Below are 27,180 nucleotides of genomic sequence, written 5' to 3' on the forward strand. Positions count from 1 at the left end.
ATCCATTACTATAACTCTCTGAACCTATTGCTTATCTGGCTAATCTTATCAGCTATAGGGACATTAAACCTTAATTGACTTAGATCAACTAAAGAAAAACTTTGTTGACTCGACAAAGCTATTTGTAGAGTTTTATTTAACTGCTACAATTGTTTCCCTAGTGGTCAAGGAATAGGTTACTTACACTGTAAGCATCTGTTTCGTTACATGTAGTGCTGTAGATTCACATTCTCCTGCCATCAAGGGTTGGGCTCAGAAGTAAGTTGCAAGTTGTTTTTTTTCCAGAAGTGTTTTGAGCCACAAGGGCTCGGTCACTCCTCCTATGGTTGTGGAAGTGCATGGTCACACACTCCACTGTTAAGACTGTTTTTCACCCAGGAGGTGACAGTATGTACGGAGTAGTGTGTAGAGAGAAGAATAGTGACCATGTAAGTAAAAAGCATCATCTTAAGGAGAAAGATCTGTAATAATCACTGGCTTCCGGGGAGGGCGGTGGGTGCATGTGACACTACAGAACTACATGAAATAGCATATTACATTAGCCAATGGATGGTGTGGAGGTCTGAAAGAAAGTCCTGAGGACAACTTTACCAACTCTGGCCTACTCTCTTAACCACATGCACACACAATGAATGTGGCATGGGGCGGAAGGTAGAGTTCATTTATCTTTAGCATAGCAGGTCTGGGTGCATTTAACAAACCACCTGGCAATCCCTGCCTTTGAAATGTTGTGACTTTTATGGGTCTGGGAGTAAGCTACAGCTGTTGTGTCTTGCAAAAGGATTTTCTCCTAAGAGCACACTTAACGTCAAAGGTGTTGAGTGCTCTTTAAGCTACTGCGTCAGCTTGTAGGAAAATACTGGGAGCAGATTTGTAAAGATGAAAAGGAGAGACAATCTTGGGCAAAAATGTAGGATTGAGCACGGTTTATTCCTTGAGGACTTCGCAAAAGGGTTCCTGAAGAGTGAGGGCCTGCAGTTCTCTGATGAGTCTGAGTGAAGTGATTGAGATGAGGAAAGCAACCTTCCAAGAGAGGAACTCCAGAGGACATGAATGCAGAGGCATTAGTCTGGTGAGGGCAATGTTAAGGTTCCTGAATGGGACAGGCAGTACCATAGGTGGGATTACCCACTTAAGACCCTCCATGACAGCTTTGATAACAGGGATTTTGACAAAAGAAGAGCGTTCCCTCCTCTGCGTGTATTACGCAATAGTGGCTATGTGTAACCCGACTGAGATATAAACCAACCCGAACCTTTGAAAGTGTAGGAGGTAACAAATATTGTCCTGAACTGTTGGAGTGAGTGGACTAACGTTGTTTGCAGTACAGTAATGCACAAAATGTTTCCACTCAGCAGCATAGCAGGTGCGTGTGGGGCTTCGCTGAGTATGTCCATGCAGTACTGCGGCAACCCAAGGTAACCTAACTCTAGAACTTCAGGAGCCAAATCACTAGGATGAGCTGACTGGGGCTGGGTGCCTAAACTTATTGTGTTTTTGAGTGAGAATGTCTGATCTGTTGAGGAGCTTCTTGTGTGGGACAATGAACATCTTGAGCAGGGGGGAGAACCATAGCTGTCTCGCACATGTCGGAGCTACCAGGATGAGGGTAAGAGTTGTTTGCCTCAGCTTCCTAACCTTTTATGAAATCATTGGCAGTTGAGGAAAAGCATAGCCAAAGATCTGACCAGTACATCCACAAAGCACTGCCTACAGACTGGGGAAGTGGACCTTGGCATCAAGGTTTCAGCATTTGGTTCTTTCTGTCAAGGTGAACATGTCTATGTCTGGGGTGCCCCAGGGAGCAGAACTTGCAGGTGGAGTTCCCACTTGTGGAGGTGTTGCTGCATTCTGCTGAGAAGGCTGCAAAGTTGTCCAATCCCAGAAGGTACCCTGGCAGGAGATAAATCCTGCGATCTTTGTCCAAGTGGCAAATCTGTTGAACTAGAGCCGACAGGGGAGAAGAGTGAGTGCCTCCCTGCTTCTGCAGATAGAACATGGCAGTCATGTTGTTGGTATGCACTAGGCCTATTTTGCCCAGAATATGAAATACCTGGATAGCTAGTTGAATGGTTAAAAGCTCCATGTGATTGATGTGGAGACCTCATAGATGAGGTGGCCACAGAACTTGGACTGTTATGTTGGTTAGGTGTGCCCCCTCAGCCAGCTAGGGATGTGTCCATGGTTACTTGCAGAACAGGGTCTGCAGAGGGCCTGCTCTGCAAAAAGTTGTTGGTGTTCCACCAGTGCAGAGAACAATGGGTGCTGGCCCTTACCACACTAGATCTTCCATGTTACCCTCCACTTTTGACTACTGGTTTAGGAGGCACTCTTGAAGCGGGTGCATATGAAGCCTAACACGGGACTCGACATCAATGCATGTGGTCATTACTCCGAGAAAACGCCTAACAGTGCAGATGGATATGTGCGTGAATGGCTAGAAAAGAGGCAGTAGTTGTTGGAATGCCTTCAAACTCTGAGGGATGGGGAAGGCTTTGCTTAAAATGGTATTTAGGTCTGCACAGGAAAGTCTGGATCTGGAGTGGTTCCAATGTGGACTTTGTAGCATTTACTGTGAACCTTAAACTGTGAAGGAGAGAGACTATGGCATGTTGTAAGAAAGACAATTGTGTTGTTTGCATTCTTGATCATTCAGTAATCAAGATAAGGGAAAACGTGGATTTCATTCCTTCCTAGGTGGGCAGCTACTACCGTTAGACACATGGTGAAGACTCTTGGAGTCGTGGGGACTCTGAAGGGCACCACCTTGAACTGGTTAGTGTTGACCACTTACCATGAAGTGGAGATAGCGCCGATGAGCAGAATGAATCAGGATGTGGAATAAGGCATCCTTCGGGTCGAGGGAGGCCATGAAGCTGCCTTCCTGGAGCAGGGGGGTGACATCTTGTTGAGCGAACATGTGAAAGTGCTCTGACGGGATGTACCTGTTGAGAAGACAGAGGTCAAGGATTGGTCTGAAGGATCGGACCTTCTTGGGGATGAAGAAGTACAGGGAGTAGACACCTTTGCCCTGGTGTTGGTGGAGCACTGCCTCTGTGGCCTCCTCTTGAAGCAGTGTGAGGTGTTCGGGACTGAGGTTGTGAGTGTGAAAGGAGATGTTTTGTGGGGTAGTGATAAGCTGTGAGCAGTAGCTGTGCTGTATGATGGACAAGATCCACTGGTCAGAGGTGATCCACTACCAATAGGGAAGAAATTCCTGAAGACTCACCCCGTCAGGTTTTATGTGAATAGAGGGGGATGCATGGAAAATCAGTTCTTGGAAGTGGAGGCTCCCCTGCTGGGGATGCCTCTGCCCTTAGAGCTGTTCCCTCTAAAAGACCCCCAGAGGAAACATCTGGGCCCTGTAGGTGATAGGCCTACTACTGCTGTGGTAGGTCTGGGAAGGTTCTGGGGAAATGGCTTTGGAACCTCCTCTGGACAGTTAGCTCTGAGAAGAACACCTGCCAGAGAGGGAACTGCCAGGCTTCCATTGTCATTTCAGTCTCTGTGTCCTTTCCGATCTTCTCAAGCTTTTTCCAAAGTGGTGCTCTCCAATGAACGGTGACGAGGTGCTGTTGCACATCGGGCTTGAAGCCAGACACGTGGAGCCAGGAGTGCCGCCACAGGATAACTGAGGTATTTACTTCCCTTGCAGTGGTGTCAGCGGTATCTAAGGCGCACCTGATGTTGACGTTAGAGATGCTCTTAGCTTCTTCAACTAACTCTTCCCTCCTCTTACAGTACTGATCAGAGAGATGCCACAAGAACTCCATTTCCTCTCAGTGGGTTCTGTTGTACCTATGGAGGAGGCCTACAGAGTTGGTGATGCAACAATGAGTGGGTGCATCTACCACTATTCTTTTTCCCGCAACATCAATACGCTTATTCTCCTTATCAGGAGGTGGAGCATCCTCGGTAGCCTGGGGTGCTGCTCTTTTCCTAGAGAGCACGTAACCACTATTGAGTCCTGTGGGACATTACCCTTGATGTAGAGTGGGTCCTCGGGAGCTGGTTTGAATTTTTTCCTCAGTGTGTGACATAACCACAAGGAATTTAAATGGCTCCTAAAAGATGTCAGAGGCGGATTTATTAATCTCCTTAAGAACTGGGAGATACTGCACAGAGTGCTCTGTTTTGGAGAGGGTCTCCAGCAGGAAGTCCTCTTCCTCAGGGATGATGTACACATCCAGCTTGTGGTAAACAGCTGCACATTGGATGACGGTGGTATGCTGTATGGCCATCTGGGGGTGAGACCCTGACACAGATATGTTTTAAATGAGGGTCTGCAAGTGATCACATCGTAATCCTACCAGTGGTCAACTGAAGCACCAGGGTACACAAGCGCATAATCTTCAGCTAGAGAATAAGGGCTAGGACTGTTGGTGTCACAGGAAGACTCCAGGGACATTTGAGGAGAATACAAAAGAGGAGAGTGGAGGGGGTGTAAGAGGTGGAAAAGAAGGTGAAGGAGGTAGAAATGGTGAAGGAGACAGAGGTTGTGATGGAGGAGGTTTGTCCTTAGACCTCTTGGGAAGTCCATGAGTGTCTGATTGCTAGACATTCTTGTGGTAAGCTTGTGTTTCTGTGGCAGGATCTTCTCCTATGCTGCAATTTTGCCTGTATGTGGATGGATGACAATGTTTCTTTGTCTCTCAACCAGATTCTGCTGAAGCTTTATAATGCTGAGGCTTTCCGCAATGTCAAGAGCACCAGGCTTCGGCACCAAGGTGCCTTTGGTGCCAAAAGCAGCTTCAGCTTCAAAGGTGCGAGGGGGCCTTCAGCCACAAAGGGACTGTTGGTGCTGACATGCATCTTTGAGGTTGGACAAGGATTGAGTACTCAATGCTCGTCCCCCAGGGGGCAGTGCTCGGCTTCGACATACGCTCACTTATGAGGAATAGTGGGAACTGGGGCATCAGCAGTACTAACATGCAGCAAGGAGCCAATCGAGGTGGATGGGGCATCCTTGGAAGCTTCTTCCACTTTATGCTGGAATAACTCCTTGTCAAACTCAGATGAATTGGAGTTGATATATTCTGGGCTGGACTGGTGGGCCACAAGCTCGCCAGAGTTTCTGCCTGCTCTTCTTTGGCCCCTGTGTATCAGCTTCACTGAAGATACTAGTGTCTACAAAGTAGTCTGGGGCCACCCTACTGTGTCCCCACCATGGATCTCAGCGCAGACGTTCTGTGGAATGCCAAACAGCAGTCACAGTGACTATTGTTGTGGTCTGGTGAAAGGATCAAGTTGCATATGGCATGGATGTTGGACCAGGGATACTCAAAGTGACACTGGGGGAATCTCTTTAAAGGCATCCATTCCATTACCTCAAGAGGGCCTTCCTTCTCTGAAAGCAGTCCACAGAACACAGTGGCCTGAGGGACCAGAGGCTTGGACGATTGTTGTCCATGGGAAAGAGAAAAGGATCAGGTGCCACAAGTCGAAAATACACATCAAAGAGTTTTCCAGGAGCACACTGGGGGAAAAACAATCTAACAATGGAGTTGGTGACCTGCGCATTTACATCCAGAGGATGAGTCACTGAGACCTTGTAACCTGAAAGAATCCTTTAAAAAAAGAAAGGAAAAAAAACTTGCAACGGCACAACGTTAACACTAGATGGCAAGAGTATGCACAGGATATGTATGTACAGCCACACATGCTATAAACAGAAGATGACAAATATTACAATGTTTCACAGTTATTAATACCTTCACTTATACATCCACTTTTAGGGTTTCTGCAAAGTCACATTACATAGCTGATGGGGATCAAGCCATGCAACTACCCACTTAGATATTCTTCACATTATCTTCTGCTTATACTGAAATCCTATCAATGAAACTTCTTATACCCTTTCAAAGTTTCTATTTCAATTATCATCCTGGAGTCCACGGTAAGGATTATGTATGTCTTTATGAGATTTCTGTCTGCAGCAATATTAAAGGGGTTCACAAACCGCAGAAATCATATCTAAAATTTCACCCTAAAGCAATATTACAAATCGTTCAAATATCAAAATCTATGAGATTTGTTTGTCATGACTTGTGACAAATTAAACTATTTTAATCCTATATCCCACTAGTGTGTACACGCCCCAGAGCGTTAAAAAAACCAATCACCTCAATGGGTACGGGCAGCAGTCTTGCACATGCAACTCAGCCTTCAAGTTTGGCAGATTTCCTTAGCGCAAACTCAATCGCAGCTACAAACACCTGGTCACAATTAGAATTCCATATTTGTGTTTGCGCAAAGTGTCTCCTGAGGATATGCCCAGGTAAAGGGTCTGAAATACAAGCTGATCTCAATCTCTAGACAACTATATACCAGATCTGACCCATTTGAAGCAGATTGAGATGAGGTAGAAAAGTAAATGCTTCTCTTACCGAGATGTACTGCAACTTGTTCTCCTTGAGCACTAGCTACTCCTTCGTGTGATGTATTGCCTGATGCCAACACTTTATTAGAGCACCTTCTACCTAACACAAGATGAAAATAATAGCACGCATTATAAGATCTCTCATGTCTCAATTTAGCTTTACAGACGGGTGTTTACCTTTACTGATTTCACCACAGCAAGCATACATCTGTCTGGCGGACAGTACAGACTGAGTGACAGTGGTCACAAACATCAAGCTTTTTCTAAATCCTCTCCAAGTCTACCTTAGTTCACTCTACTAATCTAAATACAAGTCTTAACTCTTGGGTTTATGACAAACAGGGATAAACAGAAGGGTGAACTGATCAGTAGGGCAGGAAAAGTTAGAAGAACGAGTTACTTACCTTCGGTAACGACTTTTCTGGTGGATACATTAGCTACCTGTGGATTCCTCACCTAATGAATACTCCCATGGCGCCAGCATTCGACGGAAATCTTCTTATTAGTCTCTGCACGTCGACGAGGACGTCACTCTAGCCCACGCGACGCCGTCTGACGTCATACAGGCAATAAGAGGTCCTCGACGACGTGCGGACGTCAGTACCAATCATTTTTTACGTGCATGAGAACAACCAGGCAATGCAATGAAAGAGCAAGGCAACATCCCATTACATTGTAAAAATACACAACATTGCATGAATAACTGTAAATCTTTTATATACAGATATAACTCTCTCTTTTTAAAATATATATACACATCAAGTATATACACAAAGATATATACATATTATACATATATATACAGGGAGTGCAGAATTATTAGGCAAGTTGTATTTTTGAGGATTAATTTTATTATTGAACAACAACCATGTTCTAAATGAACCCAAAAAACTCATTAATATCAAAGCTGAATATTTTTGGAAGTAGTTTTTAGTTTGTTTTTATTTTTAGCTATGTTAGGGGGATATCTGTGTGTGCAGGTGACTCTTACTGTGCATAATTATTAGGCAACTTAACAAAAAACAAATATATACCCATTTCAATGATTTATTATTACCAGTGAAACCAATATAACATCTCAACATTCACAAATATACATTTCTGACATTCAAAAACAAAACAAAAACAAATCAGTGACCAATATAGCCACCTTTCTTTGCAAGGACACTCAAAAGCCTGCCATCCATGGATTCTGTCAGTGTTTTGATCTGTTCACCATCAACATTGCGTGCAGCAGCAACCACAGCCTCCCAGACACTGTTCAGAGAGGTGTACTGTTTTCCCTCCTTGTAAATCTCACATTTGATGATGGACCACAGGTTCTCAATGGGGTTAAGATTAGGTGAACAAGGAGGCCATGTCATTAGATTTCCTTCTTTTATATCCTTTCTTGCCAGCCACGCTGTGGAGTACTTGGACGCGTGTGATGGAGCATTGTCCTGCATGAAAATCATGTTTTTCTTGAAGGATGCAGACTTCTTCCTGTACCACTGCTTGAAGAAGGTGTCTTCCAGGAACTGGCAGTAGGACTGGGAGTTGAGCTTGACTCCATCCTCAACCCGAAAAGGCCCCACAAGCTCATCTTTGATGATACCAGCCCAAACCAGTACTCCACCTCCACCTTGCTGGCGTCTGAGTCGGACTGGAGCTCTCTGCCCTTTACCATTCCAGCCACGGGCCCATCCATCTGGCCCATCAAGACTCACTCTCATTTCATCAGTCCATAAAACCTTAGAAAAATCAGTCTTGAGATATTTCTTGGCCCAGTCTTGACGTTTCAGCTTGTGTGTCTTGTTCAGTGGTGGTCGTCTTTCAGCCTTTCTTACCTTGGCCATGTCTCTGAGTCTTGCACACCTTGTGCTTTTGGGCACTCCAGTGATGTTGCAGCTCTGAAATATGGCCAAACTGGTGGCAAGTGGCATCGTGGCAGCTGCACGCTTGACTTTTCTCAGTTCATGGGCAGTTATTTTGCGTCTTGGTTTTTCCACACGCTTCTTGCGACCCTGTTGACTATTTTGAATGAAACGCTTGATTGTTCGATGATCACGCTTCAGAAGCTTTGCAATTTTAAGAGTGCTGCATCCCTCTGCAAGATATCTCACTATTTTTGACTTTTCTGAGCCTGTCAAGTCCTTCTTTTGAACCATTTTGCCAAAGGAAAGGAAGTTGCCTAATAATTATGCACACCTGATATAGGGTGTTGATGTCATTAGACCACACCCCTTCTCATTACAGAAATGCACATCACCTAATATGCTTAATTGGTAGTAGGCTTTCGAGCCTATACAGCTTGGAGTAAGACAACATGCATAAAGAGGATGATGTGGTCCAAATACTCATTTGCCTAATAATTCTGCACTCCCTGTAAATATATTATATACAACCTCCATTGCACCCTCAAAGACCAAGAGGAGCGTACTCAAGGATTACTTGGTAAGACCAGAAAGGCAACGGGGAGGCGGGTGGACCGTGAGGAATCCACAGGTAGCTAATGTATCCACCAGAAAAGTCGTTACCGAAGGTAAGTAACTCGTTCTTCTGATGGATACAACTACCTGTGGATTCCTCACCTAATGAATAGAGTCCCAAAGCAGTACCACGCCCGGCGGTGGGTGCCTAAATGGTCAAACCAAGAAATCCTGCAGCACTGACCGTGCAAAATGGCCGTCCCTTCTAACCTCAGAATCCAAACAGTAATGTTTTGCAAAAGTGTGAAGGGACGACCAAGTTGCGGCCTTGCAGATGTCGACCACAGGAACACCTCTGGCCAAGGCCGAAGTGGCCGACTTAGCTCTGGTGGAATGAGCTCTAATGCCCTCAGGAGGATCCTTCTTTGCCAAAGAGTAACAGATTTTAATGCAAAGAACAACCCACCTGGATAGTGTTCTCTTGTGGACTGCCTTTCCTCTCCTCTTGCCCACGTATCCAATAAACAGCTGATCCTCCAGCCTGAAATCCTTTGTTCTATCAATAAAGAAGCTCAACGCTCTCTTTGGGTCCAGACGGTGCAGTCTTTCTTCCTCTTTGGAAGGATGAGGCGGAGGATAGAACGTGGACAAAGTAATTGCCTGAGCCAAATGGAAGGGTGAAACAACCTTCGGGAGGAAAGCAGCCTTGGTCCTCAACACCACCTTATCCCCATAAAAAGTTGTATAAGGGGGCTTTACTGATAAGGCCTGCAACTCACTCACTCTCCTTGCTGATGTTATAGCTATCAGGAAGACTGTTTTTAAAACCAAATACCTTAAGGGGCAAGAATGCATAGGTTCAAAAGGGGACCCCATAAGGAAAGTCAGGACCAAGGACAAATCCCATTGCGGCATAACGAATGGCTTTGGAGGATATTTATTTAGAAGACCTTTCAGGAATCTGATAACAATAGGGGATTTAAATAAAGATGGTTGGTCTGGAAGACATATGAAGGCTGACAAGGCCGATAAATAACCCTTAATGGTAGCCACTGCACAACCTTTCTGCGCTAGAGACAGAGCAAAAGACAAAACGTCCGATAGATGAGAATGCAAAGGATCAATCTGCCTCTCTCCACACCACGCAACAAATTTAGACCATCTATTAGCGTAGATAGATTTAGTGGAGTGTCGCCTGGCCGCTAATATAACATCCACTACCTCAGGCGGGAGAGAGAAGGAACTCAGGTTGCCCCGTTCAATCTCCAGGCATGTAGGTGCAGACTCTGGAGGTTGGGGTGTAGAACCTGCCCCTGCGACTGCGAGAGGAGGTCTGCCCTGAAAGGGAGACGGAGCGGAGGGCACATTGAGAGTTGGAGAAGGTCGGAGTACCATACCCTCCTTGGCCAATCTGGAGCTATTAGGATGACTAGAGCCCGGTCCTGGCGAATCTTCCTCAATACACGAGGAATCAAGGGTATGGGAGGAAACGCGTAAAGCAACTGGCCGCACCAGGTTATTTGAAACGCGTCCCCCAACGCTCCCTGCATCGGATACTGGAGGCTGCAGAACAACGGACAATGCACGTTCTCTCGAGTGGCAAACAGATCTACCCGAGGAAACCCCCACCTCTGGAAGATTAAACAGACTTGATCTGGATGGAGACGCCACTCGTGGTCTGCCGAGAAATGGCGACTGAGACTGTCCGCACGCACGTTCAAGACTCCGGCCAGATGGTTTGCTATCAAGCAAATCTGATGGTCCTTTGCCCAGGACCATAGTCGAAGAGCTTCTCTGCAGAGAAGGTACGACCCCACTCCTCCCTGCTTGTTTATGTACCACATCGTGGTAATATTGTCCGTTAGGACCTGTACCGACTGACCACGAAGGGAAGGGAGGAAGGCCTTGAGAGCCAGACGTACAGCCCGTAACTCTAACAGATTGATGTGAAACATCTGTTCCTCTGGAGACCAAAGACCTTTGATCTCCAGATCCCCCAGATGAGCTCCCCACCCTAGAGTGGAAGCATCCGTTATGACTGTGGCCACTGGTGGCGACTGCTGGAACGGCTTTCCTTGTGAAAGATTGTTGCTTGCAATCCACCACTTCAAATCCACAGCAGCATCTCTGGAGATCTTGACAGTACTCTCTAGATCCCCTTTGTGTTGAGACCACTGCCTTCGAAGGCACCACTGAAGAGCCCTCATGTGCCAGCGAGCATGCGTGACCAACAGAATGCAGGAGGCAAAAAGACCGAGCAGACGAAGGACCTTGAGAACTGGAACTACCGCTCCATTTTGAAACATTGGAACCAAATCCTGAATATCTTGAATCCGCTGAGGCGGAGGAAAGGCCCGACCCAATGTTGTATCCAGTACTGCCCCTATGAACAGGAGGCGCTGAGAGGGCTCTAGGTGAGATTTGGGCTCGTTCACCGAAAAACCCAGGTCGAACAACAACTGGGTTGTTGACTGCAGATGATGCGACACAAGCTCCGGGGACTTGGCTTTGATCAACCAGTCGTCCAAATAAGGGAATACTGCTATCCCCTTCCTTCTGAGTTCTGCCGCAACCACCGACATCACCTTCGTGAAGACTCGAGGTGCTGAAGTAAGACCGAACGGAAGGACCGCAAACTGATAGTGTTGCGATCCCACCACAAACCGGAGATACTTCCTGTGTGACTTGAGTATCGGGATATGAAAGTAAGCATCCTGCAAGTCGACAGACACCATCCAGTCTTCCTTGTTCAACGCCAAAAGCACCTGTGCTAGGGTCAGCATCTTGAATTTTTCCTGCTTGAGGAACCAATTCAAGATCCTCAGGTCCAGAATTGGTCTCAAACGACCATCCTTCTTGGGAATCAGGAAATACCTTGAGTAACATCCTCGACCCCTTTCCTGCTCTGGGACCAACTCCACCGCGCCCTTGGAAAGGAGGGCTTGTACCTCCTGTTCTAGCAACAGGAGGTGTTCTTCTGAACAATAAGAAGGGCGGGCGGGAACTCCCGAAAGGGAAGGATGTAGCCTTTTCCCACAATACTGAGAACCCAAGTGTCCGTTGTAACAGTCTTCCATTTGGTGAGAAAATGCTGTAATCTTCCCCCTACAGGAGAGGAGTGAGTGGGAAATGGTGGAAGCCTAAGGCTGCTTCCCCTGCTGCACCCCGCCAGAGGATGAGGAAGAGGCAGAGTGCTGCTGAGAGGCTCCTCTGGTGCGGACCCTACCTCTCCCCCTGAAAGATCTATAGGGATGGGAAGAGGCAGGTTGCTGATATCTTCCCCGAAAGGAAGAGGAGGAAGAGCCACGCCCAAATCCACGAAACCTCCTGAAAAATCTGGAAGAGGCCGTGGAAGAAGGAGCTTGGAGCCCTAACGACTTAGCCGTGGCCCTGCTTTCCTTAAAACGTTCCAAGGCCGAATCAGCCTTGGCTCCAAACAGTTTGTCCCCATCAAACGGGAGATCCAACAATGTGGACTGTACATCTGCAGAAAAGCCCGAGTTACGGAGCCAGGCCTGTCTCCTTGCCACCACAGTTGTGCCCATTGCTCTGGCTACCGAGTCAGTGGTATCCAGTCCCGTCTGGATAATCTGGGTCGCAGCAGCCTGAGCATTTGAGACAAGATCCAAAAGACCCTGGGGAAGCTCTGTAAACGATAAGGAAATGTCATCCATCAGAGCATGAATATACCTCCCCAGGATACAGGTTGCATTGGTGGCTTTTAACGCCAGACTGCAGGACGAAAAAATCTTCTTCGACTGCGCCTCTAGCTTCTTTGAATCTCTGTCCCCAGGCACCGTCGGGAAAGAACCAGGCGCTGACTTGGATGAACAGGAGGCCTGCACCACCAAGCTCTCCGGCGTAGGGTGCCTAGATAGAAACCCAGGGTCAGTCGGAGCCGCCCGATACCTCCTGGCCACGGCTCTGTGAACTGCTGGGGAAGATGCCGGCCTCTTCCACACCTCTATCACCGGATCCAGCAGAGCGTCATTAAATGGCAACAGAGGCTCCGCCGCAGCTGAGGCCGGATGTAGCACCTCTGTTAAAAGGTTTTGTTTAGCCTCCACCACCGGCAAAGGCAGGTCCAAAAAACTAGCTGCCTTCCGTACCACTGCATGAAAGGAAGCAGCCTCCTCAGTATATTCCCCCGGGGACGAAAGATCCCACTCAGGGGAAGTGTCCAGCCCACTGGCCGACTCCAGTCCACGCAGCCCATCACCCGAGTCCTCTAGCTCTCCTTCCTCCAGGGCTCGTTGGTACTCCTGCTCTTCTAATACACGGAGAGCACGTCTCCTGGAATGAAGTCGCTGTTCAATACGCGGAGTCGACAATGCCTCCGCCGAAGTCGAAGATCGGCGCCGATCTTCAGAAGCCACCGACGCCGCGTCCGGCGCCACAGGTAACTTCGGCGCCGACAAAAGAGCAGCTGAAGCAGATGGACCCACCGGAGTCACAGGCCGAAATCCCGACTTCGACGTCGACGGGATGGAAATCCCCGGGGCCAATCCTTCTGAAGCCACCGGAGCGGCCACCGGCGCCGACACTGGCGCCGAGCCCACGTTCCCAAAAGGGAGAAAGGGCATAAAGGGTGCCGGCCGAAGAGGCGCAGGATCACCCAAAGAAAAGGCCAAAGGCCCAGCCGGAGCACCCCCTGGAGCCATCTGTTGGAAGATGGCATACATCGCATTCAAGAATGCGGAACTATCGGCTCCAAGGGTGGGAAAAGCCGGATACTGAGGTGCCTGTCTCGGAGGCGACCCCGACGCCGGCCTCGGCGTCTGCGCCGGAGAAAATACCTGAGGCTCCAATACCTCAATCACCGACGCCTGTCCAGGTGAAGTTGGAGACGCCGGAGAGGGCAACGGCGTCGAAGGATGCGGCATAACCGTGGGACTGATCTCCCATGTCCTTCGGCGCCGATCCGAAGACCTGGAACGACTCTCCTTCGAATGACGCCGAGATTCTCTACGGCGCCGGGAGTCTCGATGACGCCGATGTCTTGGAGAAGAAGACTTCTTGTGATGCTTCTCCTTCGATTTAGCCATAAACAGCTTTGCCTCACGTTCCTTCAGGGCCTTTGGATTCATGTGCTGGCATGAATCACAAGTCGAGACGTCGTGGTCGGAGCTCAAACACCAAAGGCAATCGGAATGAGGATCCGTCACCGACATCTTGCCTCCACACTCACGACAAGGCTTAAATCCAGACTTTCTCTGCGACATTATTACCACAGCGAAAGACTACGCAGCAAAAATACACTGTAACCAAAAAAGTAACAGTTGCTCCCTCGAAGATAACCGTTTCGAATGCACGGAAAAAAGGGAACTGACGTCCGCACGTCGTCGAGGACCTCTTATTGCCTGTATGACGTCAGACGGCGTCGCGTGGGCTAGAGTGACGTCTTCGTCGACGTGCAGAGACTAGTAAGAAGATTTCCGTCGAATGCTGGCGCCATGGGAGTATTCATTAGGTGAGGAATCCACAGGTAGTTGTATCCATCAGAAAGGGTTATTTAGAGGGACACAGCAAGAAATAATGTAAAAAACAAACAGCTGCTAAGATAACAATTTTGCACAACACCAATTACAGCACAGGACAGCATGTGAGAACTTCGGTTATTTGTGAAATGCTGCAGCTAGACAGATTCCTTAACCCCCTTCGCTACAAGAAGACACTGAAACTGACATAGCTGTCAAGCTCTGGATTGCAATAACATCACTGATGCATTGTCGATCAGCACTTTATAATGAAAGAAAAAGTATGTCTGAGAAATAACATTTCATTAACAATCACTTCTACTCCAGATGCAGACTGATTATCAGTAGCACTCTGGAGGCTAAATGTTCACCAAAACCACAGTAATGTCAAGAACTGGCCTAACGCTGTCCTCCTTCAGTGTGTTCTCATAATTATTCATTATTTTACAAATATATCAATGTGACAATTTGCACACAAGCACCACATGCTTTGGGCAGGCACAATTACACACCAGCACAAGACTAACGTATATCTTAACTTACGGTGAAACTAAGTGTGCCAGAATAAAACAGCACTTTGTGGCATTGTATTCTGATGTCCCAGTCCCATCAGTCCAATGCTTCCAGGAAACAACCCAGAACATGGGCCTTACTTTATAAGGGAACTTGAAATCCAGGTCTAATTATGTTGAGCAACTTACCTCTTTCTTCTGAAGCAATCACTAGCTGCTCATCAGCTGAACTACCTGTACTTGTTCTTCTAGAAGATTCCTTTCGCCCTGATATGAAAGAATGTAATGAGTAAAATGAAACACACCCTCTTACATCACAGATCTTCACCAAAATCTAACTATGGGACAGGACACATAGTCTAATGTCTTCTCTATATTTATTGTTAAGCTGAACCCAAGATCGGTGTCTTGTCTCTCCATGACAACTGGATTAAAGCAGCAGTAATACAGTGTGTTGGACTCATCCATGATGCAACATGAAACTGTAAAAATCGATGTTAGCTGTCGGGAGGTCAGAGCCAAAGGAATGTCTGAAAAGTTTGAGTTCAGACAGTTGAGTGTAGTGGCCTATGCAATACCATTTAATGCATACAATACTGGTTGGTACAATGGTTTTCATCATTCTAAAAATGAGGGTAATGGATAAATGCTGCCCTTCTAAAGAACAGCACAACTATTATTAATTCAAGGAACGTGCAAAAATGCTGGTGCTTTCATCAGGAGAATAAAGCGCCAGGCGTGGACACAGAAGTCATGAACGAGGCACTCTTTCTAAGATATTTTCAGTATAATTTGTTAATTTTCATCGTGTAAATATCTGCTAGAGGCTTCTAGCTGCAGAGAACTTACTTTAATATCCCCAGGTGTCAGACTAGATCCAGAAGTTTTTCCGTGAGCAGTACCCCTGAGCGCCAGTAGGTGGCTTTGTTTACCTCTGCGTGATCTTTAGATCGCCAGAATCTAAAGTGACATTCATGGTGCCTATATAGGCGCCACCCAGACGCACTGATGTCAGTTCTTTTTTTTACGGCTCCAGTCAGCGCATAAATGGAGAACAGCTACTCCTAGTCATTTTTGACTGACTTGTTTAAACTTTTTGTTGATATCTTTTTGAGGTTTTCCCTCCTGGTGGGGCAGGGATGTCATCTCAAAAGGCTGGCTTCAGTCCCAGCAGTGCCTGTCACCGCTTGAAGTTGGTGACAGACCCACAATCTTGTATGTCTCTGATGCCTGGAGCGACCACGAATCAAAGGCTGGAGCCGATTGCCATGGCATGAACCCGAAGATCTTGAGGGAGTGATCCTTCAAGCTCCTGGTGGCATGATATGCACAACGATCCAGATCCCAGTCAAGAGGAAGGTCCTGGGCGAAGTTGGGTAGCCCTAGATCTTTTTGCACTCGAAGTCAAGTCCTTTCTAGATTCCAATAGTAAGATATGGGTCCTGAATAGGAACTTTGAAAGCTAAAGGCAGGTGAGTGGAAGATATCAATTGTTTGATGATATATGTATGGATGTGGGTATATTTAGACAAGGACTTGTATGAGCCTGGTGGTGTATAGAGTGTAAGAAGTCTTTGTTTGGGTCATATTTACCTGGAAGTGTTTACACATTTAGAGTCATAAGTATGTGTGCGGTGGTGTGGTGTTGTAAGATGCCTTATTTGTATGAAATAAGCGTGGATATATGACAAGTGGGTAAAGAGTTTTTTTTAATGTAATTATGAGATTTTGATTTATTGGTACCACCTTTCTGCTAGATTTGTGGTGAACCTATAAAATGTAATGTACAACTTTATTGATGGCTTAGTATTGTAGCAATCATGGTTATATATTCCATGCAGGTTTTTTTGTATTCTCATTTGAATGTCTTTGGGAGATAGTATTCTGAACTTTGTCCTGAAGAAGGTGGTTAATATCTACACACTTCACCGAAACACATCAATGTACCTTGCACACTAAATCTGATGAAAACTGGGATGCAATCGATGATTATTATATGGGAAAATGATGTATCTTGGACAATGGTTATAACAAATTAGTATTGGAAAAAGACAGATGTGTGTTGTCTTATGTGTTGCTCCCCATCTACTTTTATTTATATTGCTTTTTTAATAACTATGTTATTTTGCGTCATAATTGTTTTTATGTTTATAACTGATGCCAAGACAAGTTACAGGAGTTAAATGATAGATGATTAATGTTAAGCTGACATAGAATCACTTGTGTGATAAACTGGATCTGGCTTGGCATTCATCTTATTAAAGTTCTTCATAGTCTGACACCCATGTGGTACTAATTGAATCTGTAATTTGCCAAAAGAGGGTTGTGTGTCTGTGGTACGCTTCAGTAAGTGGTTTTAGCAGTATAAGAGTGTGGAACATTGACCTCCCAAGGGGAAACTTGACTTGGTTGCCTAAAAATTAGCTCTTTCTCCTTGATCATGGGGCCCTTTGTGTCGTTTCATTCATGCTTTCTCCCCCTACTGTGACTAGGAAGAAGGGAACATGTTTTGCTATGATAGTGCAGGGGGCAGCTAAGGTCCTTAACCTTCAGTTCCCCTTGGTGGAAGTCAAGACTTGTGCTGTTACAACCTGGAGTGTCTCCCTCAGAACCGGTTCTCCCATTCCACGAGGCTCTCAGGAATGTCCTACCTGGGATGTGGTCCAAGCCCAGCACAGGGGCCCCTTAGAATAGGACAATTGCCCGTCATCACCGTCCCGCTCCAGGGGACCCAAACAAGGTCCACTACATCACTCCAAGGAAGAGGAGCGATTTCACCATCTGGAGTCAAAAAGAGCATTGTCATTATACCTTGACCGCAAAGGAGAGTTCCGGGGTGGCCAACCAACTCTTCGTGGTTTATGGTAGAGCAAAGAAAGGATGGACCTGCAGAAGGAGACCATTTCCAGATGGATCGTGCTCTGTATCAAGATCTGCTACACACTGGCCAAGAGGCCCATGAGAGATTGAGAGTTCATTTCGTCAGAGCTAACACCGCAACCATTGCATTAGCATGCAGAGTTTCACTCCTGGACATCTGCCAGGCAGCAACGCCTCATTGCTCATTCACAAAACACTATTGAGTGAACAATTAAGCCCATTGGGATGGGCACTTTGCCCATTCGGTTCTGGAGGTCTTCCTCGTCTGAAATGTGTCCACAGACCCACCTCGAGGGAAGATATTGCTTGGGTATCAATTCTATTGTAAAGAATCTGTGGCCAGAAGTCTCTATCAGATGAACAAGTTACTTACCTTTGGTAATGCCTTACTTAGTAAAAACTATATCTAGCCACAGATTCCTTACCAACCCACCCATTCTCCCCACTCTGCGAACTGATTTCCAGGGATAGGGCTACTACTCTTTCAGGGTCCTAGTTTTCCACATAAGTGGTCAGTGTTCTTTGTAGCTTTATGCTCGTGGCGTGAAAAGTCACAAAAAGAAACTGCCCTCAGTACCCCTGAGTGGCACCTACGTAGGTACCACAAAAGTCACTTCCGGCACGGACAACGGCATGCACAGCCGAATTACGCCACCTACCGGCATGCAGGGATACTGGTCACAAAAACAATTCAGACCCCAGTCTGACCTCTGGAGATATTTCTAAGGTAAGGAATCTGCGGCTAGATTTAGTCTATACCAGATAAGTCCTTACCAAAGGTTAACTTGGTCATTAAGTACATAAAATTAAAAACATAGTTGCAGGAGGTGTAGATGAACGAGTTACTTACCTTCGGTAACGACTTTTCTGGTGGATACATTAGCTACCTGTGGATTCCTCACCTAATGAATACTCCCATGGCGCCAGCATTCGACGGAAATCTTCTTACTAGTCTCTGCACGTCGACGAGGACGTCACTCTAGCCCACGCGACGCCGTCTGACGTCATACAGGCAATAAGAGGTCCTCGACGACGTGCGGACGTCAGTACCAATCATTTTTTACGTGCATGAGAACAACCAGGCAATGCAATGAAAGAGCAAGGCAACATCCCATTACATTGTAAAAATACACAACATTGCATGAATAACTGTAAATCTTTTATATACATATATAACTCTCTCTTTTTAAAATATATATACACATCAAGTATATACACAAACATATATACATATTATACATATATATAAATATATTATATACAACCTCCATTGCACCCTCAAAGACCAAGAGGAGCGTACTCAAGGATTACTTGGTAAGACCAGAAAGGCAACGGGGAGGCGGGTGGGACCGTGAGGAATCCACAGGTAGCTAATGTATCCACCAGAAAAGTCATTACCGAAGGTAAGTAACTTGTTCTTCTGATGGATACAACTACCTGTGGATTCCTCACCTAATGAATAGAGTCCCAAAGCAGTACCACGCCCGGCGGTGGGTGCCTAAATGGTCAAACCAAGAAATCCTGCAGCACTGACCGTGCAAAATGGCCGTCCCTTCTAACCTCAGAATCCAAACAGTAATGTTTTGCAAAAGTGTGAAGGGACGACCAAGTTGCGGCCTTGCAGATGTCGACCACAGGAACACCTCTGGCCAAGGCCGAAGTGGCCGACTTAGCTCTGGTGGAATGAGCTCTAATGCCCTCAGGAGGATCCTTCTTTGCCAAAGAGTAACAGATTTTAATGCAAAGAACAACCCACCTGGATAGTGTTCTCTTGTGGACTGCCTTTCCTCTCCTCTTGCCCACGTATCCAATAAACAGCTGATCCTCCAGCCTGAAATCCTTTGTTCTATCAATAAAGAAGCTCAACGCTCTCTTTGGGTCCAGACGGTGCAGTCTTTCTTCCTCTTTGGAAGGATGAGGCGGAGGATAGAACGTGGACAAAGTAATTGCCTGAGCCAAATGGAAGGGTGAAACAACCTTCGGGAGGAAAGCAGCCTTGGTCCTCAACACCACCTTATCCCCATAAAAAGTTGTATAAGGGGGCTTTACTGATAAGGCCTGCAACTCACTCACTCTCCTTGCTGATGTTATAGCTATCAGGAAGACTGTTTTTAAAACCAAATACCTTAAGGGGCAAGAATGCATAGGTTCAAAAGGGGACCCCATAAGGAAAGTCAGGACCAAGGACAAATCCCATTGCGGCATAACGAATGGCTTTGGAGGATATTTATTTAGAAGACCTTTCAGGAATCTGATAACAATAGGGGATTTAAATAAAGATGGTTGGTCTGGAAGACATATGAAGGCTGACAAGGCCGATAAATAACCCTTAATGGTAGCCACTGCACAACCTTTCTGCGCTAGAGACAGAGCAAAAGACAAAACGTCCGATAGATGAGAATGCAAAGGATCAATCTGCCTCTCTCCACACCACGCAACAAATTTAGACCATCTATTAGCGTAGATAGATTTAGTGGAGTGTCGCCTGGCCGCTAATATAACATCCACTACCTCAGGCGGGAGAGAGAAGGAACTCAGGTTGCCCCGTTCAATCTCCAGGCATGTATGTGCAGACTCTGGAGGTTGGGGTGTAGAACCTGCCCCTGCGACTGCGAGAGGAGGTCTGCCCTGAAAGGGAGACGGAGCGGAGGGCACATTGAGAGTTGGAGAAGGTCGGAGTACCATACCCTCCTTGGCCAATCCGGAGCTATTAGGATGACTAGAGCCCGGTCCTGGCGAATCTTCCTCAATACTCGAGGAATCAAGGGTATGGGAGGAAACGCGTAAAGCAACTGGCCGCACCAGGTTATTTGAAACGCGTCCCCCAACGCTCCCTGCATCGGATACTGGAGGCTGCAGAACAACGGACAATGCGCGTTCTCTCGAGTGGCAAACAGATCTACCCGAGGAAACCCCCACCTCTGGAAGATTAAACGGACTTGATCTGGATGGAGACGCCACTCGTGGTCTGCCGAGAAATGGCGACTGAGACTGTCCGCACGCACGTTCAAGACTCCGGCCAGATGGTTTGCTATCAAGCAAATCTGATGGTCCTTTGCCCAGGACCATAGTCGAAGAGCTTCTCTGCAGAGAAGGTACGACCCCACTCCTCCCTGCTTGTTTATGTACCACATCGTGGTAGTATTGTCCGTTAGGACCTGTACCGACTGACCACGAAGGGAAGGGAGGAAGGCCTTGAGAGCCAGACGTACAGCCCGTAACTCTAACAGATTGATGTGAAACATCTGTTCCTCTGGAGACCAAAGACCTTTGATCTCCAGATCCCCCAGATGAGCTCCCCACCCTAGAGTGGAAGCATCCGTTATGACTGTGGCCACTGGTGGCGACTGCTGGAACGGCTTTCCTTGTGTAAGATTGTTGCTTGCAATCCACCACTTCAAATCCACAGCAGCATCTCTGGAGATCTTGACAGTACTCTCTAGATCCCCTTTGTGTTGAGACCACTGCCTTCGAAGGCACCACTGAAGAGCCCTCATGTGCCAGCGAGCATGCGTGACCAACAGAATGCAGGAGGCAAAAAGACCGAGCAGACGAAGGACCTTGAGAACTGGAACTACCGCTCCATTTTGAAACATTGGAACCAAATCCTGAATATCTTGAATCCGCTGAGGCGGAGGAAAGGCCCGACCCAATGTTGTATCCAGTACTGCCCCTATGAACAGGAGGCGCTGAGAGGGCTCTAGGTGAGATTTGGGCTCGTTCACCGAAAAACCCAGGTCGAACAACAACTGGGTTGTTGACTGCAGATGATGCGACACAAGCTCCGGGGACTTGGCTTTGATCAACCAGTCGTCCAAATAAGGGAATACTGCTATCCCCTTCCTTCTGAGTTCTGCCGCAACCACCGACATCACCTTCGTGAAGACTCGAGGTGCTGAAGTAAGACCGAACGGAAGGACCGCAAACTGATAGTGTTGCGATCCCACCACAAACCGGAGATACTTCCTGTGTGACTTGAGTATCGGGATATGAAAGTAAGCATCCTGCAAGTCGACAGACACCATCCAGTCTTCCTTGTTCAACGCCAAAAGCACCTGTGCTAGGGTCAGCATCTTGAATTTTTCCTGCTTGAGGAACCAATTCAAGATCCTCAGGTCCAGAATTGGTCTCAAACGACCATCCTTCTTGGGAATCAGGAAATACCTTGAGTAACATCCTCCACCGCGCCCTTGGAAAGGAGGGCTTGTACCTCCTGTTCTAGCAACAGGAGGTGTTCTTCTGAACAATAAGAAGGGCGGGGCGGGATGAGGGGCGGGAACTCCCGAAAGGGAAGGGTGTAGCCTTTTCCCACAATACTGAGAACCCAAGTGTCCGTTGTAACAGTCTTCCATTTGGTGAGAAAATGCTGTAATCTTCCCCCTACAGGAGAGGAGTGAGTGGGAAATGGTGGAAGCCTAAGGCTGCTTCCCCTGCTGCACCCCGCCAGAGGATGAGGAAGAGGCAGAGTGCTGCTGAGAGGCTCCTCTGGTGCGGACCCTACCTCTCCCCCTGAAAGATCTATAGGGATGGGAAGAGGCAGGTTGCTGATATCTTCCCCGAAAGGAAGAGGAGGAAGAGCCACGCCCAAATCCACGAAACCTCCTGAAAAATCTGGAAGAGGCCGTGGAAGAAGGAGCTTGGAGCCCTAACGACTTAGCCGTGGCCCTGCTTTCCTTAAAACGTTCCAAGGCCGAATCAGCCTTGGCTCCAAACAGTTTGTCCCCATCAAACGGGAGATCCAACAATGTGGACTGTACATCTGCAGAAAAGCCCGAGTTACGGAGCCAGGCCTGTCTCCTTGCCACCACAGTTGTGCCCATTGCTCTGGCTACCGAGTCAGTGGTATCCAGTCCTGTCTGGATAATCTGGGTCGCAGCAGCCTGAGCATTTGAGACAAGATCCAAAAGACCCTGGGGAAGCTCTGTAAACGATAAGGAAATGTCATCCATCAGAGCATGAATATACCTCCCCAGGATACAGGTTGCATTGGTGGCTTTTAACGCCAGACTGCAGGACGAAAAAATCTTCTTCGACTGCGCCTCTAGCTTCTTTGAATCTCTGTCCCCAGGCACCGTCGGGAAAGAACCAGGCGCTGACTTGGATGAACAGGAGGCCTGCACCACCAAGCTCTCCGGCGTAGGGTGCCTAGATAGAAACCCAGGGTCAGTCGGAGCCGCCCGATACCTCCTGGCCACGGCTCTGTGAACTGCTGGGGAAGATGCCGGCCTCTTCCACACCTCTATCACCGGATCCAGCAGAGCGTCATTAAATGGCAACAGAGGCTCCGCCGCAGCTGAGGCCGGATGTAGCACCTCTGTTAAAAGGTTTTGTTTAGCCTCCACCACCGGCAAAGGCAGGTCCAAAAAACTAGCTGCCTTCCGTACCACTGCATGAAAGGAAGCAGCCTCCTCAGTATATTCCCCCGGGGACGAAAGATCCCACTCAGGGGAAGTGTCCAGCCCACTGGCCGACTCCAGTCCACGCAGCCCATCACCCGAGTCCTCTAGCTCTCCTTCCTCCAGGGCTCGTTGGTACTCCTGCTCTTCTAATACACGGAGAGCACGTCTCCTGGAATGAAGTCGCTGTTCAATACGCGGAGTCGACAATGCCTCCGCCGAAGTCGAAAATCGGCGCCGATCTTCAGAAGCCACCGACGCCGCGTCCGGCGCCACAGGTAACTTCGGCGCCGACAAAAGAGCAGCTGAAGCAGATGGACCCACCGGAGTCACAGGCCGAAATCCCGACTTCGACGTCGACGGGATGGAAATCCCCGGGGCCAATCCTTCTGAAGCCACCGGAGCGGCCACCGGCGCCGACACTGGCGCCGAGCCCACGTTCCCAAAAGGGAGAAAGGGCATAAAGGGTGCCGGCCGAAGAGGCGCAGGATCACCCAAAGAAAAGGCCAAAGGCCCAGCCGGAGCACCCCCTGGAGCCATCTGTTGGAAGATGGCATACATCGCATTCAAGAATGCGGAACTATCGGCTCCAGGGGTGGGAAAAGCCGGATACTGAGGTGCCTGTCTCGGAGGCGACCCCGACGCCGGCCTCGGCTTCTGCGCCGGAGAAAATACCTGAGGCTCCAATACCTCAATCACTGACGCCTGTCCAGGTGAAGTTGGAGACGCCGGAGAGGGCAACGGCGTCGAAGGATGCGGCGTAACCGTGGGACTGATCTCCCATGTCCTTCGGCGCCGATCCGAAGACCTGGAACGAGTCTCCTTCGAATGACGCCGAGATTCTCTACGGCGCCGGGAGTCTCGATGACGCCGATGTCTTGGAGAAGAAGACTTCTTGTGATGCTTCTCCTTCGATTTAGCCATAAACAGCTTCGCCTCACGTTCCTTGAGGGCCTTTGGATTCATGTGCTGGCATGAATCACAAGTCGAGACGTCGTGGTCGGAGCTCAAACACCAAAGGCAATCGGAATGAGGATCCGTCACCGACATCTTGCCTCCACACTCACGACAAGGCTTAAATCCAGACTTTCTCTGCGACATTATTACCACAGCGAAAGACTACGCAGCAAAAATACACTGTAACCAAAAAAGTAACAGTTGCTCCCTCGAAGATAACCGTTTCGAATGCACGGAAAAAAGGGAACTGACGTCCGCACGTCGTCGAGGACCTCTTATTGCCTGTATGACGTCAGACGGCGTCGCGTGGGCTAGAGTGACGTCCTCGTCGACGTGCAGAGACTAGTAAGAAGATTTCAGTGGAATGCTGGCGCCATGGGAGTATTCATTAGGTGAGGAATCCACAGGTAGTTGTATCCATCAGAAATATGCTTCCGTAGCAAAGTATATGGAAAAATTGTATTCTTTCTATGGTCATTGTGCTTTAGTCAAATGTTTATGTCTTTCTTAAAGAATAACTTTTTGTGGCATGCTTTGAGCCTATTCATGGCAGCTATAAAAGGCTTACAATTTGCAGCTGAATGCACAGGACCCTGGAGATACAATGATTGTTCAAATGTTCACAATTTGAGGGGCTAGTTGCTCACTACACCTGCAATAAGCAAACAGGGCTGATCTGTAACTAACTGTCAGGAGTCTACTGTGTTGTGATTAATGCAGCAAATAATGTGCTCTGTTCAGTCTGTGCAAGCACAAGGACATGATGCTCCACAGTCGGCACAGTAGAACTGTGCCTACATGGTACAACCAAACCCCTTGCCAAGTTCTTTGAAGAGAGCAGGTCTGACATACATCTCACACAGCTAGTTTTCAGGTGCACAACAATTGCGCAGCAAAGAAGCACTCCAAGACCAGTTTGCCTTTCTGTTATCACACGCCTAAAGGGAGAATAATGCTCTAGGAAGACACTATTACAGTTACAATGGAAACTGTATCCCTGAATAAAGTGAAACAATGTCATAGTGTCGTGCAACATGTGGCAGCCAACATAAAATGAAGGGAAAAAGTAGTGGGACAATATGGTACTGGACCACTGGACATCCACACAAATTGTAAATGCAGTCTTAAACTCTATCACCTCGACCTGAAGCTCTAAGAAACACTGGCATAGCAAGATAAACCAGGTCACCCCAAGGCAGCAGTTCCCCTAAAGCAAATGCCTACAGTTATGTATTTTTATTTTTACTTATCTACCATTCTTAGAATACAGAGCAGGTAAACTATTTGCCAGTAAATATTATAAATTTGAAAACAACTGAGAAAGTACATAGAGAAATGTGCAGACCCGCCAGTCTTCAGAGTGACAGGATGACAGGACACATTTTTGCGCTTGAGCTGGGGTCTTACCTAGACTCTTCACTGGCACAGCCTTCTGAACCTTCCTAACTAAATCACTAGCTCCTGGCTGCTTAGCTTCCTTTCTTCCTAATACAAAACAGGTGACAAGGAGGCAAATATTAGGTAACTGTACATACTTGAAGACTTAACTCACAAGAAGGAGAGCTATCTGTCTCCTGCATGCCAGCCATGACCTTCATTCACACCCCAGGAAACATCAACTTCAAGCCACACACAAGTTGCACAGGAGACACAAGACCGACGGACACATACACAAATATATACTCTCTAAATTCGCCATACCTGCAACCCAATACCAAAGTGCTCAATAAGCACAGAAATTAATTCAGGCAAAGGATGGTCTCTGACACTATATGTTAGAGGGGAAGTAACTTACCCAGACATCTGCTCTAATTTTCACTGTTAACCTCTTAAGTGCTTGTGTCGGCCAATGGAAAACACTCACACCTTAACCACAGGCTCATTTCACTTTCACTGAATCAGTGCTGGAGAGGATATCTCAGTACCCTGAACAATGATTCTTATGAGAGAAGTATAATTGGAAAGGGGAGCATCTCCCCTTTCCAATGGTTCCTCTGCCCGGTGGATCCCTGCTTGGAGATCACCACAGGAAGGCGAGCCCCAAGCAGGGATCCACCTACTAGGCAACAGAGAAAAGGGAAGCGGCCTCTTGGGTAAGGGCTTGTGCTCCCCCTTTATTTTTGTATTTTTCCATCTCCACCCCAACTCCCCATACGGCACTCCCTCCAGGCAGAAAGACCTCTAGGCACCAGGGAAATATTTGCTTTTTATAATGACTCGAGGGATAGGGGCAGCCAGGATGGGCATGGGCATGGCCATGCCCCCACCCCTAAAACATGGGTGAAAAGTCCTTCAAGCCCCTCCCCAGGGGGGCAGACGGGGGCAATTACCTCTGATCTGCCCCCCCACACCCAGAGGGAGGGTGCAGAAATCCCACTAGACACCAGGGATTTGTTTTTAAATAAGATGAGGGGTGGGGACTTCCCAGAATGGGCAGGGGCATGTCCCTACCCCTAAATAAGGGTGAAAGTCTGTCCCCCGAGGCAGGTTTGGGGCAGAAAGCTCTCTAGCCACCAGGTATTGTTTTAAAATAAGATTAGAGGGGTGGGGGCTGCTCAGAATGGGCACGGCGATACCCCATCCCTAAGGAAGGATGAACAGTCTTTTTGCCGGGGCAAATGTGGGCAACTGCCCTCGATTCCCAGTGAGGCAGGAAGACCACTAAGCATCAGGGAATTTAAAAAAAAATAACATAGGTGTGGGGGCTGCCCACACCAACTAAAGGAGGCAAAAGTATTTCTGCCACTCCCGCCCAACCCCTTCCCCCAGGTGGTTGGCATTATATAATGGGGTGGGGCTTTCCCATCCTAACATCAGGCTCCACACCCTCACCCCCAAAACCTTACCAGTCTTTCTGCTCCCCTGTGGACTGAGCCTCCCGTCCCAAGGGCAAGCAAGAGAGTATTTGATTCTTTTGGGTGGTGTTGTAACATATGGGCCAGGAGATATGGCTTACTCCCAGTATGATCATATTTGTAACGGTGAACAACTGAATATTTCGGCCTTGGGTAGGGTGCCACCTGGAAACATGTACTTGACCCAGACAGTTCTAAAAACTACACGTCTGTGGGAGTCCAGGGTGGTGTGCTTCGTATGCATCACACACCATTTTCTCATCCACAATGCCCTGCAAACCTCAAACATTGACTAAAAACACACATTTTCCTCAGA

The 27,180-nt window shown here is 47.6% G+C and overlaps 1 protein-coding gene across 8 annotated transcripts in view; it reads right to left on the reverse strand.

Annotated features, from left to right (window-relative positions):
* Positions 1-27,180, reverse strand: part of TRAF3IP1 (TRAF3 interacting protein 1) — a 406,766-nt gene that overhangs the window by 164,496 nt on the left and 215,090 nt on the right. For 2 of the 8 annotated variants that reach the window (XM_069225520.1, XM_069225521.1), the window contains 2 exons: positions 14,966-15,043; positions 6,387-6,479 (listed from right to left, as the gene is read on the reverse strand). The exons of the other annotated variants lie outside the window; for them this stretch is intronic. In XM_069225520.1, the coding sequence (XP_069081621.1) occupies positions 6,387-6,479; positions 14,966-15,043 (171 nt within the window). The remainder of the gene's footprint in view (positions 1-6,386; positions 6,480-14,965; positions 15,044-27,180) is intronic. 8 annotated transcript variants of the gene reach the window in all.

This window comes from Pleurodeles waltl, chromosome 3_1, assembly GCF_031143425.1.
Source record: "Pleurodeles waltl isolate 20211129_DDA chromosome 3_1, aPleWal1.hap1.20221129, whole genome shotgun sequence".
Taxonomy (NCBI): domain Eukaryota; kingdom Metazoa; phylum Chordata; class Amphibia; order Caudata; family Salamandridae; genus Pleurodeles; species Pleurodeles waltl.